At 42.0% G+C, this 15,574-nt stretch overlaps 1 protein-coding gene across 8 annotated transcripts in view; it reads right to left on the minus strand.

The window, feature by feature from the left end:
• The window catches only part of LOC116054052 (aminopeptidase O (putative)), a 73,681-nt gene that overhangs the window by 20,896 nt on the left and 37,211 nt on the right, over positions 1-15,574 (minus strand). For 4 of the 8 annotated variants that reach the window (XM_031305353.1, XM_035991913.1, XM_031305351.2 and 1 more), the window contains exons 13-14: positions 15,459-15,521; positions 14,045-14,131 (exon numbers count right to left, since the gene is read on the minus strand). In XM_031305353.1, coding sequence (XP_031161213.1) covers positions 14,045-14,131; positions 15,459-15,521 — 150 coding nt within the window. Of the gene's footprint in view, positions 1-14,044; positions 14,132-14,479; positions 15,161-15,458; positions 15,522-15,574 lie in introns of those variants that run through there. The other 4 variants (XR_004105988.2, XM_031305355.2, XR_004105987.2 and 1 more) reach the window with 3 other exon arrangements.

Below are 15,574 nucleotides of genomic sequence, written 5' to 3' on the forward strand. Positions count from 1 at the left end.
AGCCAAGCTCATAGAGCAAGAGAGATTAAAAAAAAAGAGAAAAGCCACCAAAGAGTGCAAAAAAGCCAATGATTGGACTAACAGACTATAAAATCTATATAATGACTCCAAAGAACATAAGAGAACCTCTTTATATGCCCTTGGCAGTATTGCAAGACCACAGAGGTGTTGCTAATGCTTTATTTTCCTCCCATACCTTCCCTCTCTTCCTTCTCTCGCTCCCTACATCCGTACCACTGACGAGAGTGTACTGCTTGTTCAGTCACATTGCATTATGGGGGTTGGAGACATTGAATAGCTGTGACATTATAAAACCAAACTGTGAGAGGCCATTGAATCGTGTGTGTGTGTGTGTGTGTGTGTGTGTGTGTGTGTGTGTGTGTGTATATATATATGTGTGTGTGTGTGTGTGTGTGATGCCATTCAGCCGCTCGGCTGCCTTTTATTTCTGTCTGACCGCAGGCTCGTAAAAACACATTCTGGCACCAGCAGCTAAAGGCCTCAGCCCACACCTCAGGTACTAAGGTTTCACTCATTCTTTCCCTCAAATCCCTCCCTTTTCTCTCCCTTTGCCTCTGTCTCCATGACTGTCTGCTCCCCGTCTCCATACCAACTCCTTTTCACTCTTCTTTTCACTGGATCAAACTGTGTGTCTGACTCCTCCAATTATATGCCCCTCCTTGTGTCCTTTATCTCTCTCTGTCTCTTTATTTTACACTTGATTTAAGGGCCCAAGCATTCATCTGCTTAAACTGCAGCACTGGGCGCTGGGCTCGGGTCTTGAGGAGAAACAGTACACAAAGCAGCTGTTAAGATGCTCTCAACAGTCATGACATCTTAAATAGCATTACAAATACTTAGACTTTTAATTGAGCTTTTCCTGCTCTATACAGCTGCATAAAATTAAAATGCGCAAAAAAATGGGGCAGATGCTCAGGAATAAAACAGCAAGCAAGAGGCAAAAACTTGAAAACCAAATGATGTAAAGAAACTGTTCGTGCTCTGGAATATTACATTTTGGCAAGTGGTCATTCAGTTCTCAAAAAAACCTCCGATAAAACTGTGTTTACTTCTCTAATAGTAAAATATGAGACTTGAATGAATGACGTGTAAATGCTCAAATGTCTAAATTTATGTAACATATTGAGTTCCTACCATTCCCAGGAAGGAACAGATGACTTTATTTAACATACAGTAGCGAGAGACTCTGCTTACAGAAGCATGTGTGGGAGAGTTTAGTATAAGGCACAGCAGTAATGAGAGGACCCTATAAATATAAAACCTATAAATATGATAAGTGGCTAAAGAAAAATAAATTCATACACTGTGGGGATATGATACTGCAATCTTGTGGCTTCACAAGACAAAAAAGACATAAAAAGGCCTGCTGACATCATAGGTTTTGTAAACCAATTTCAGGTAATGGATTGGAGCACACGCACGCATACATACACACACAGGAGAAGCTGAAAGGTTATCTATGAGTCACATGGTACCCTTTAAACTTGTGAAATGGAGCTGTCTTCTGTGCTACCATCTTCTCAAATGATGTCACACCTGCTGCTGCTGCTGCTGCTTCTGCTCAGTGACGCTCTCACAGATAGCGCTGGCCGCAGACTGATGACCTCGGCGATGACCTACAAGCTGCGATTTTCTATCTGCAATCTATTCATTAATAGCATTCATTCTTTGTTTTTCAATTTTGGAAAATTGCTTTAATCAACAACCATGTCTACTTAGAGTGTGGATGAGGATGTATATTTGTGTGTAAATGTGTGTGGATCTGGTTGTTGCAATCAGTCGTTAACCTAATCAGGAAGCAAAACATATAGAGAGCTTACGAGAGTCGGACACAGTGGACAAGAGAAAAATGGCGAAAAGAGAAAGAGGCAGAACGCTTTTGAAGTTTTTGACCTTGCAATCACGATCACTGTCTGGATCAATTATCTCATCAATGTGTCATCTGAGTCTGACACAAACACATTCACTGACAAAAGGCAAAGTGTCAGGAATGTTCACCAGCATGAGTATAATGGGAAACAAATATTCACAGCATGACAATACATGCCAATCAACAGAGGCCCCCCCCCCCCCCCCACACACACACACACACACACAATCTTCCTTCCTGTCCTTCAAATTTACAGACAATCGAAAAGCAGCGTGGGGTCACAACAGGGTTGCGAGTCAGGGGTTAAGCTAAAAAAGCACACACAGTGGGCCCGGAATGACTAGGACTTCGCTCTGAGGGGGAATCAACTGGGCAAATATACACACCCGCACAGAGAAACACACCTACACTAAGTGCGTGTTCACACTCAGCGGGCATAAGGCACGTAGTCTTCGGCTCATTGGATAGCTTTCCTTCACTGTCTCAACACTTTATTTTTTCTTTGTGCAGCCGCAGAAGGTGGGGCGTAAAATTCTATGTTCCTGCAATTTGGCATTGATCATGGAGGCAATTAACATGTTTTCTCTCCCACTCATCACCGCTCTGACTCATACTCATTCACACACACACACACACACACACACACACACACACACACACACACAAACACACAAACACACACACACACACACACACACACACACACACACACACAGTACGTTTCACTATCTTTGTGGGGACCCGTCATTGACATAATGCATTCCCTAACCTTAACCCTTACCCTCACCCTAACCATAACCTAATTCTAACCATAATCCTAAAACCAAGTCTTAACCCTCAAACAACCCTTTAAACTTCTGGGGTCCAGCATTTTGGCCCCACAAAGCTGGTCGGACCCCACAAGTATACTGTATTCGGAGTTTTTGGACCCCACGAATGTAGTTAAACAAGAAAACACACACACACACACACACACACATACACACACACACACACACACACACACACACACACACACACACACACACACACACACACACACACACACACACACACACCTCCAAAACAGGGGAAGTTTAATTAATCTCTGGCACTCAGTGCTTTCACGTAAGCCACAAATCTAACTGTCTCCAGTGGATGCCTCCCCTGCCTCCCTCTCACCATTCCTCCTCCTCCCACAACCTGTTGTTCCATTCTCCTCAAACACATGTCAGATAGGCCTCTTTTTTATCTTTTCTTCACAATTTTGGAAAGCACAATTCCCCTGTAGGATAGTCCTGTCACTTATTGTGCTATTTGTTGTTATGGGGAAATAGAGACAGGCATGGGCCTCCACCTCATTGTCACCTGCCACCTTCACCATAAGGGTATAACAAGCCCCCTTAGATCCAACTACCTTCCATGCAGGTGCCCTAACCAACCAGTAGGAGTCACAACCGGGGATTGAACCCGGCTCTTGAGTGTTTGCACCACCCGTATGCCTTTGAAAGAGAGAGGCCTTTGAAACAGAAGTGGAACAAAAGGACTCTGTTTGTGTGCAAGAGTGAAAACTCTGCAGCATTTGTACTACAGTGACACAATCAAACAGCTGGATGCCAGCTTAGACAAAGAGAGAGGTGAGGAGAAAGGAATGGTGGAGAACAGAGGCCTACAGGATTTTTTTGTGTAACCACATATGGACAAATTGATGGAGACAGATACACCTCTAAAAGTCATCGTAAGGATAAATCAGATGATATTATATACTATATTTTAATCTTGTTAGCAACAGACTCCATGAAAAAAATGTAACCAACAATGAATTGTAGGATTTATAATAACAATAACAAATAACAAAACTATTTAAAATCACCAGGTTGCCCACTGCACATATTGTGCAATCTGAGAATTACTTTCTTTAAATATACACATTGTGACTGATTGTTCATGAGTAGAGCTAAAACTGACTTCAATTTACATTTTGATAGAATTATACAAATGTATCCATTCTCTTTGTTGCTGTTTTTTATATGTCACTGTAGAACTTCAGATGGCCTATATCCTGCTTTGGTGAATTTTCGTCCTGCCAAGACCAAAATTAGGAGGGAAATACTGACATCTCAATCCAAAATCATCACAGTATTGGTATTCAGTTTAAACCCTTTGCTCAACACAAACACTAACACAATATATTCAGTTATCTCACAGATTGCTGCCCACTCCCTGGACACACAAGGTACGGAAGTATGAAATGTGACTAAGGCTGAAAATAGCAGAGCACCCAGGTTTAATTTCCTCATGTCATTTGTTCTGGCCTGATCCCGAGAGGGTAAGAGAAGCCTAGGGGTTGTGGTTAAATATTTTCCCGAAGGGGGACAAAGGGGTTGTGAATAAATATTATCGGTGGTGTGTGCTGTTCTTGATTAAAATATTACTAAGGTTAATAGGGTACAGAGTCACACGGAAATGTCAAAAAAGATTTGTCAGCTCATACAATTTTATGTTGCCAATTTTACCAGCCCATTCTGTAGTAGATAGGTTCCTAAATGTCAGGACAGAAACTTAAGGCAAAAGCACACACACATCCATGTACACACACAGGCAGCTAAGATTTATCCATTCAAGCCGGGTTTAGCTGGATGACAACAATAATAGGGGTAAAACACAAACATGCACCGGAGATGACCTCCACTGTGGAGCGATAGCATCTACTGCTGTTGAAAGATACACTGAGAAAGAGAGGCAGATAGTCAGAGTGGGAAGAGGGAAGATGAGATGACTCTAGCAGGCAGAGTCAAACACAAAGAGGAAGTGGTAGAAAAAGACAGAAGGGAAGAGGAGACAGCAGAGAGAGGCTAACATCGCCAGAGCCATCAGAGAGAAAGGTCATGTTAAGGAAGAAACTCTGTCTTTCTGCATTTGTGGGGGCTGTGTTAATGTGTCGGAAACCCAGACAGACATCTTTGTTTGTTGGTCTTTGTATGTGTGTGTGTGTGTGTGTGTGTATGTGTGTGTGTGTGCAGTGTGTCTCCTGTGTGAACTCCAGGCTGGCTGGGTTTAAGCAGTTTGAGCTGACAGAGGTATGCAGGATGGACTGAGCCCAGATATCTGCTGCACAGACAGACGCACGAACGCAGCTGTGGAGTCATGCACCACCACAAAGAGCACACATACACACACGCAACTCACACACACAAAGGAAGAAAAAAAAGGTAGATAATAGAGACCGACAGAGGACACCACAGAAACAAGAGAAAGATGGAGTAAGAGAGAGCATCACAGAGAGACAGTAACAGAAAAAACAGAGGAAAGAAATCCAAGACTTTGACGTTGTTTACTTTGCATTTAACCCCAAGGAAGACAACCCTTCTGTCTTTTTCCTACGATAAGACCACATCCAGCTCAGCAACACATGATATCCCAGACTGGGGAGTGTGGAGCTGTCGCCTGCAGTATGGCTGTTAGCAACAACTGAACGGCTTCTATATGTGTCTGTCTGAATACCAGATCACTTCAGACATTTGGAAAGATTAAGACAGTAGCTCTATGTTGTCATCCCCTGGCAGCGTGAATGACAGTATACACAGCATCATAGTTGCAAAACAGCATGTTCATCATTACTATTTGCCTCTATTTTACAGCATTTTATTTCTTGTAACAGGACGAATATATAAGCTCAAGAGAAATCAGAATTTGTAATGCCTTGGTCATAAGCACATTTCTCGAGCTAAAATTAAATAGTTCATTAATTAATTACTATTTTTTTTTTTATAAATGATTATCTGTCAAAGTTATTTTTAAAGCAAACAAACATTCCCTTCTTCCAGCCTCTAAATTCTGTCCAGCTTTATATCTGATAGTTATAGTGCATATATTTGGATTTTTGGCAGTTGGTTGGACAAAATCTGAGCTTTTTGGAACCATAACCTTGGGACTTTTTGACATTTTATAGACCAAATAAAAAAACTGCAGTTTAAGCAATATTGATCATAATTATTATTATTACTGATCAAGTTAGTTGCGTAGGAACTTTTAGTTTTACAAAATCATATTTCAGAAAATGACTGGTTTAAAATACATCTTTCAATATCAATCTGGAAGTTGCACATTTAGGTTCTTGGCAACAAGCCAAGTAAAAGTAAAATAAGTAAAATAATGGTTTGATCACCAATTTGTCTCTGCTCTTCGGGAATTTAGGATAGACTTAAAAGTAGCATAGCTTAAGGAAAAAATAATGCTAACGTTACTTTGTCTGTCTGTCTGTGTGTCTGTGTGTGTGTGTGTGTGCGTTTGACAAAGCTAATTGCGTCAGGGCTGTCTGAGGGCGCTGTCGGCTCCCAAGTCATTACCAGGAAAGACAGATGTTTTAGCACTCGGCCTGCCGCATACGTGCACACACAGACACACAAACACATTACGTACTGTAACCTATGAAAGCTATGAGGTGACGCCTAAATCAGGTTTTATGTGAAAAGCATTGATTCATTTCCCACCACTAAAGAGCCAGCTCCATTTTACAGCCATGACCAATATTGAACATGACTCTACACTAAATATCTGGCTAAAGCGTCACTAGGTTTAACACCATGACCTCCACGCTACAGTGCACATTTATAGCACTGCATTATACTCAATGTCTAAATTTGTGTTTGAATTGACTCCACAATGAACAATGTGTATTTGTGTAAGTGACAAAGTGCTACAGACAAAGCGACAAATATTCAGCAGGCTCTCTCTCTCTCTCTCTCTCTCTCTCTCTCTCTCTCTCTCTCTCTCTCTCTCCCTGATGTGTTTTCCATGTGTTCTGGAAAGACAAACACAGCTGCACTTTAATGACACTCAAATGCTTCTGGGATTCAGAATACGTGTGTGTGTGTGTGTGTGTGTGTGTGTGCATGGGTGTGTTCCTCAGAGAGTCATGAAGCACTAAGTGGTATTTCTGAGCAGCTATGCCTGCCATGAAATAGCTTGTCAGCATCGTCAATCCTGACTGGGGATCTCTTTGCACACCCCCCTCTCTTTTACTGTATACCCTCCATTCACAAACACATATACATATATACACACTCATGCACACACGCAGACTCCCCGGACGAGATGAGACAGACATCAAATGACCCCGAAAACAGAACTGCTGCTGAGTGATAAATGAGACAAATACACACTGGTACTCTCTTCCTCTCACTTTCCTTCTTTCTTGCTCTCCCTCATTAACAGAACACAAATGGAGCCATCTCCTCTCTCTCCTCTCCTCCCAACACATCTCTCACATCTCTCCTCTCTACACATAAATCTTTCCATCTCTAACACTTGCCCCTCTAATACATTACTCTCAGCTTTTTTACTTCCTATCAAAAGGGAAAACAGTTTTCACTCTCTATCAGCGCAGATGTCAGGAACTTTGGATGAAATTGAGCATAAAACAGCCTTTTATTATATTATTTCTAAGATTTTGTGATGGGATAAAATGGATCCAACAGAACTACAGCATTGTGACATATCAGTAAGACAAACACAGTTTTGTCTGCCACGTACACTTTTATTGTCTGGATTTTACTTTTATTCAGTTTATACAGTAATATCCTGTCATTCTACGGCATGAGTTTTACAAGTTAAACTCTAGGGTCATATATAGTGAAAGCATTACCAGCACAATAAAGCATGTGGACACACAGCTGTGTATACCTTTTGTAGAAGTAGTGTTCGGATTTATAGCTTATTAAATCAGCTTTGTCACAAAACAGAAAGGTACAGACCCAAACATTTATTTAAACCAGCACACAACTGGACTGACAAGTTGCAGCTTATTGATGCAAAGTCAGTGTGAGAGAAGGGTGAATCAAACAAACAGCAGTTGTTTTCCACACTGATCCACACAGATGAGTAAGATTCCTGTTGTCTCTTTGGATGTTCTAGACTCCATTCTCTCTCTTTCTCCTCCACTTCTCTTTTGCTCTATCTCACCGAGCTCATGGGTTTAGCCGTGACATGAAGGTTCCCTTCACCTAGTGTACTCAAAGGAAGGCAGTAATCCATTCTCCTGTAGCTACACTACAGTATGTGTGCTTTTGTGTCAGTTCTATATGTATATAAGAAAGTAGACCTCTGTTGCTGTCTGATTAGTATCATAAAATCCTGTCTTGTCTCATAACTGTCTGCAAACCATTTTTCTCCAACTCCAACAGAAAAGGTTAAATAAAAGTGGATGGTGCAACACAGATAATAAGCTATGATAGCTTCCTCTTGTTCCATATTATCATATCCTTTCAGTCACTATTCAAAGCTAATGATCATAGATGACGACTGAAAAGTTGATTAGAGAACTGCACCCTCAAGCTCATTTCCCTCTTCACCATAGCCATCTTTTACAATATGTGCATGGCTGCCGTTGCTGCACAAATCCACCTGTTTATCTGGCAACAAATTGGCTATAAAGTCGCTCTCATTGGAACAAACGCCACCAAAGCAGCCCAGACTGATCTTACGATACGAGTATAAATAAGCCCAAAGAACCGATGCATTGCTTTTCGCTTGACCTCTCACCTGAAACCTGTCTGCCATGGAAGTCCCTAATCAGAAGCTTGACGCTTCAGAAAACACAGCTCCCAGTGTGACTGGTGCACACAAACCCTCCATCACAATCAGGTGAAGATTGACGACGTAAGGAGTACAGCACATGAATTGGACCCATAAAAGTGAGCCATATAGCCACACATAATACCATTAAATCCTTGTGACAGCTACTGTATGCTTCATTTGATTCCATACAGTCTGTGCAAAGCTCTAGTTTTGTTTTAATTTAAAGACAATTAAGGGGTTGTGGCTCACAGTAGTGGACTTAGTGTGTGAGCAGCCCTTAGCTGATCCCCAGTTGGTCTGATAATGGAGAAACACACACACACACACACACACACACACACACACACACACACACACACACACACACACACACACACACACACACACACACACACACACACACACACACACACACACACACACACACACACACTTCTTCCGACCATTTCCTATCCTGATGTGATGAAGTCTGGCCGGAACCAGCCATTTCCCTGAATGTTCCCATCTCTCCTCCGGTATACTCCCTCATCCCTGATTCATTGCCAATAAATCACAGAGACAGAAACAGAAAGAGAGAGACAGTAAAAAACATGTAAGAGAGAAAGAGTACGGGAGAAGGAAGGGGAGAAGGGGGTATCAGGAGACAGTACGCTGGAGATAGGAAAACAGAGATGAAGGAAAACCAGATGTGTGATGTGTTCTCATCAACACTGCTCAGGGGTTCCCATTTCCAAATATGCCTGAGTATACTTTGAAGCAGTGTCTTATTGAAGAAAACAACAACACAGATGCTGTAAAAACACCATTTCTAAACGGATATGCATCATTTCATGGCTACTGGTCAAAGTCTAAATAAACAAAAAGAGAGGAAGAGGTAGATTGTAAGAGAAAAACCGACAAGATTTATTACACTTGCGCATAGACAACACATTTAATTCTACGCAGCAAAACATGGACTAGGGTTAAATTCAGTCTCCACCCAACTGAAGAGGCTTTTTGATCATGCCCTTCCTGCTGTTTACACTACCACAGGGACTCCAGTTACCAATACAACCTCCCCTGTCGAACCATCAATATCGCACCTCAGTACAACACAAGGGATTTCAGTCAGCACTCAAACTCAGTTCATTTCTCTGTGGGTTTACATTATCTCCAAAAATAGAGCTTGGTATCTGTGTCCGGTACAGAAGCAAAATCCTGTGTTATTTGAACTCTGAGGCCTTACGTTTAATGGCAGTAGAGTTATCATAAATACAAACAGTTGCGTACAAAGCAGAATTGGTGCCAAGAATGGACATAAGAGGTGGAACAGATAGCCACACCTTTTGGACACACTTGTGTCCGTGACATTCCCTGTTTGAGTCTGGTCAAGGAACTTGTTTTATTGTTGTTTCACCAACTATATTTTCATATCTCTACTACTGGCGCATAATAAAGGAAAAATGCCCAAAGAAATAATAAGATAGCCACACCCAACATGTTGGTAATGAACAGTGGTTAACTGGAAATTCTTGAGCATGTATGACATGATACACATATTGTAAATTTGTCTCCAAATCTGACAAATCTGAAGTAAATTAAATCCTGCCTGTTTCAACACATGACCCTGTACAGTTTGAAGACCTCTAAACCTGTTGTTATTTTTTGGGCATTTTAGGCCTTTATTTTGACAGGACAGCTGAAGACATGTAAGGGAAGAGAGGGGGGAATGACATGCAGCAAAGGGCCGCAGGTCGGAGTCGAAACCGGGCCCGCTGCGTTGAGGAGTAAACCTCTTTATATGGGTGCCTGCTCTACCAACTGAGCTTTCCGGGCGCCCATTCTGAAGGTTTTTAAACACAGAACAAAGTGCTTCCTGCCCTATCACCTGCAAATGTGTAGTTTATGTTGTACATGCATGTACAAAAGTAAAATAGCTGCTTCTGCTTTAGCCATAACATAAACCTGGTGGTACGTGTTTCCACAGTAACCCGTAGCATCGACCAAAAAGGTGCATATTGCCATGTAGATGCAAATAAGGTGACAGAGGCTGACTCATCATCCACCTATTCTGCTGTATCTGTGAAGTTATCATAACACACAGAAAGATGTCCCTGCTCTGACATACATTATGCTCTGAGCCTAGGCCTCGCATGATCTGTACAGAGATTTAGTGTTTATAATCATAAGTTGCTGTTTTTGCCTGTAAAATCCCAATTACAAAGGTTGAAATTATTAGATGTGGTTCAAACAATCAAGATACCATAAGAACTATAGTATAGATCATATTTTTGGTGATTCATAATTATGATCTCAATATCCACCTAAATAAGTTTGGTGGTCATAATAATTTTGCAGCCTTAGATTCAGAGAAGTAAGTTAAAAATAGTGTGGTGCAGAACAATCTCTGCTGGAATGACAAGAATTCAGGATTACACCATTTCCTGGATTTGTTTATCCAGAGGAAGAGCTATGTAAACACTTTCTATATACAGAACCTTATCGTATCTGCACCAAAGACGCTGGGATGTGTCATACTGCATCAAAAATATTGTATTCCAATGCACTAAACCGTGAGTATGGAGGTCATTTCCTGTAGTAACATTAAGAACTTTAAATCAAGTAAAAATCGAATTTTAATTTTGACCATTGTATGTGTAAGAGTTCAAATAATGCTATTTCGGAATTGCTGCATGTGTTAGCCATTAAGCCCATTCTGCAGGCTACTTGTTCCATGAAGCCTGAGAGTATTGAACATACTATACGGCAAAGCATTTTAGGAAAGGTTTATGTTACCTATTGATCATCTTTGAGACATATTACTGTGGATATCTATATAAGGCCCAGATCAATTACAGCTTACAAACAGCATCTTTAAAGAGCAGAGGAGCCTGTCGTTGCCAGAAAAGTTGGCCAAGATTTCCCGCTACTCACGGCTCTTTTCCCCTACAGGGCTTCCTGCCCTGATCAGCAGGGGCAGATGGACCCTCTTATTATGGAGACCGCAGATGAAAATGAGAGCAAAAAAGGGCCCATTACCACACAAGCGTGACTAATATCCCTCTACAGATCTCTCCACACACACTGGACACATGCACGCTCATCACACGCACACACACGTTACACGTGTACACAAAAAAAAGTCAGACGCTCGCACTGAAATGCATGTGAATCAATAACGTACCACAAAAACAAAGACGACAGGAAGTTGGTAATAAACTTTGGCTCTAATAAATTGACCAGATCTTGGTCTGCTCTGTGGGGGGTGTCTGGCTCTTTCCACTGGGTGCATCTATAGGTTTGTGAGCATGTGTGTGTATATTCCCTAATCATCCATGATGTCATTAGCATTAAATACAACCCTGGCTCAGCCTAATTCCTACCCACTAAAAGTCCTACCTTCTCTATTCCATCCCTTGCCATCTCTTTCCTCTCTTCCTAACTGCTCTTACATCATCTGACCAGTCCACTAATATTTCATCTCTCATCTCCTCAAATATCCACTCTGCATTTCCTCAAATGCCCGCAACAGATTCATTACCTTACTGGAATTCATGATCATCAACTTCCCACCCACCACTAGTCTTGCTTTTTCTCCCATCTTCATCCTCGCTTTCCCTTCCCATAATGTCATTCCAACACTTATTTATTCTCGAATCCTCTGCTTAATCCTTTCTGTTTGTATTGTTCCAACTGCATAATTTTGTGGCTTAAATCCATGTTTCCATTCCAATTTAAAAAGATCTAATAGATAACCACAGGGGATACATAATGCCCAGCAGTGGCGTCAAGTGGTTTTCATATTTCACTCTCGTTGCTCTATGCTCCAGTTATTTCTTCATGTCTGATTCATCCCAACTTTTTCTTTCATGTCTACCTTCCTGTCTTCTGCGTTTTAACCGCCTTCCCCCTGTTCTTCTCTCCTCCTTTGCCAATTGGGTCTGCTGCGTGATTTATAGCCTTGCAACAGGCTGGTACGTAGATGCAGGAAAGAGAAAGGGAGGAAAGGTAGATGAAAAGAGGGGTTGTGTAGAAATTGGGCTGTTTGAAGTACATGAAGGAGTAATATAAAATACACCTGGTCCATCCATGGGGCACTCTCTGTACACTGAAACAAAGAGAAGGGAGGGAGATGTAGAGGAGGAGAGAGGAGAGGGCCAGGCCGCAGAGGGAGAGAGGTGGATGGAAAGGGGGGTGGGGGGTGTTCACTTCGTGTTTCCTTTCAGGATGGCTTTTATGGTGCAACTTCAAACGCTGACCTCCCGCAACCCCCGCCCCTACATCCCCCCTCTCCCTCGCTCCATCCGTCCGTCCATTCCTCCTTCCCTCCTCTTTTTCACTATTGTGCATGACCAAGTGGACAGTAATTGGCTATTCTTTCATGAGGCTGATTTCAGTGCTTTCTGCCCCCCACAGGAAGAGGCCCTTTTGCTGCCCCTTAGAAGTAAGTGTATTTGTGTGTATGTGTGTGTACGTTGTAAATATGCCAGACGGTAGGTATCAGGTGGTTAAAGGGGGCTGCACTGGCTACGGACTCCACAGGCATTTCATTCACTGTGCGCTCCAAATTGCAAAACAGGAATTGGAGGTAATCTTATCCAGAAAAATCATGTTCCAACACAAGGTTTTATAAAATACTCTCTGGATTTCAGGTACAGCTTAAACATGTATGCCTTTGCTTATGAATAAAGCTTACATTACATCTGTTGAAAGCTGCGGTACAAAGTGTGGAAGGGAAATTTAAAGCACTAAAAGGTTACTGGATATATACAATATTCTCAGCAATGAATTAATTAATTTTTACCTTCCAAAATTTTATTCGAAGACACCCAGGGGCACTTACCTAACTTAATCAAAATATACAGTACAAAAAATGAGAGGCTTTGCAAATGTTTCCTACAGTCTACAATATCTGTGCACATTGTGAGTGATATATAAACGCTGCTCTACTCTTGCTAATGACTTCTGGCCCTGTGTGGCTTATAGATCAGTGTGCGTTCATTAATGATGCAGGCGTGTGTGCAAGTGTGTGTGTCAATCAGTGGGTGTAGGGGATTAGCCATCCCTAGAGAGAACTAATTAACACTACACACAGGCAAAAATATCTTTTGGGATATTTTTATGGCATCTTTCAGCCTTTTATTTGGTAGGAAACCGTTTCAGTTCCTGAATTGACAGGAAGTATGGGAAGAGAAAGTGGGATGCATTAAAGGTTCAAGGCCAGATTCCAAACCCAGAATGTCGAGGCTGAATGTTCCCCACCCCCTCCAGACAAACACAGACACCATGACCACACACAGAAACAGTGGAGGGGATGTGATGTATACAAGCTCTTAAAAGATTAAATATGCATGTTACACAACATAAACACAGACTTAAACAAGTACAGGGTAGTCTGCTGATTGCAGAAACAACACATAAACAGAAATGGGGGATAATTGTGTTTGTGACAAACAAAAATACTGTGCAGCTCAAGAATCACAGACTTTAAAAGAGCAAAAACCCAGATGGATAGGAAGATAGAGGTTTCCAAAAGAGAAAGGGACGCTCCCAAGAGTTAAAAAGGTAAAGCAGAGGGAAGGTAGACAGGTCTTAATACAGTAGAGTGCCTCCTACCTCTTTGTAGTTCACCTTGGGCTCTATTCTCTTCCGCTTTCTGCCCTTTCCCTGATGACTCTGACTGAGGAGAATCCATTTTACAACCTGCAGGAGGGATGGGCAGAGGATGGGGGGGGTGAGGTAAGGTGGTGAAGGCGGGAAAAAGAAGGAAGGGTATAGGTAGAGAAGAGACAACAAAGTGTCAGGTTTTGAGTGAGCGGGATGACAGTGGGAAGGAGAAACAGAGAATAAGGGGACAGCAGAGAAGTAATCACAAAGGTGTAACAATGACAGACAGACAGACAGACAAACAGACAGACAGAGAGAGAAAAAAAGAGAGAGTGAGTGGTCACATCCAATAGCGGAAAATAAAAATACAAACAGACTTAAGGCACACTTTCCAAGTGGAAATGCACACAGGAATATACATATACACACTCTCAGTGCGCCACTGGCAGGTAAGCCTTGTCAGAGTGTACATACACACACACACACACACACACACACACACACACACACACACACACACACACACGTATAGACACAACTGTTGATAGCTCCTTCTCTCCCTCCCTCTTACACACACGCACATTAATTCCAACCTTTCAGCGCTCACTTGTGCTCCATATATAACCAACACAAATGGCCGGCTGAGGCAAAAGAGTAATAGTGAAAGTATGTTGCAGCGACGGAGCCTGGAGAGCAGCAACTCCCTACACCATAGATCTCCATTAAACAGCCAATCACTATCAAAGCCAAACTCTATCTCCTCTCCTCTGCTTCACTTTATATCTCAGTATAAATTCACTGTCGTAATACAGTAAAAAAAATTTTAACGTGAGGTTTCCTAGCACTTAAACAGCACATAAAGTGGACGAGTCTTTTCTAAAGTGCAAAATCACTCAACTATTCTTTGTGTTTCAAGTTATTTATAATATAATTGACAAAAATTCTCTTCAGGTCTGATTCGGTTTTATTTAAACTGAGAGATTAATGGGAGATTTGGAAAATATAGGCAAAGCAATTAAGAACATGGGAGCTTTATGGGAAATCTGATAGGCGGCACAGAATGACACGCAACAGATGTACAGAGCTGTGTGCCGCACTTCACTCAGAGACAGACAGAGGGAGAGACTGAAACAGGAAGAAAATGAGCAAAAAAGAGGTAGCGCAAGAGAGGCAGAGATAAGAGATGGTATCAAACATTGTTAAACAGAGCATACATGAGACAGAGAAGAAGAAAAAACTTAGAGAAGGCAGTACAGAGAAATAGTGGCAGAAAAACTGAGTGAAGGACAGAATTAGATGACAATCATATCAAGCTGTCTGAGGTGCAGTATTTCAAATCTGAGCGCTGCCCCAGAGTCTGTCTGGCACTCCCTGAAGACGAGAAGAAGAGACTGGAAAAGGGAGGGAGAGACAGTGTGCTTACCTCTGCTTTGACTTCTTCCACCAGCCTCGTCTGTGACCACACGGCGCTCCTTTCATACAGCCACTGAATGACAGAGAAGAAGGGAGAGCAGTGAGCCGGGGGCAAGTGATCAGGAC

Source organism: Sander lucioperca, chromosome 2, assembly GCF_008315115.2.
Source record: "Sander lucioperca isolate FBNREF2018 chromosome 2, SLUC_FBN_1.2, whole genome shotgun sequence".
NCBI lineage: Eukaryota > Metazoa > Chordata > Actinopteri > Perciformes > Percidae > Sander > Sander lucioperca.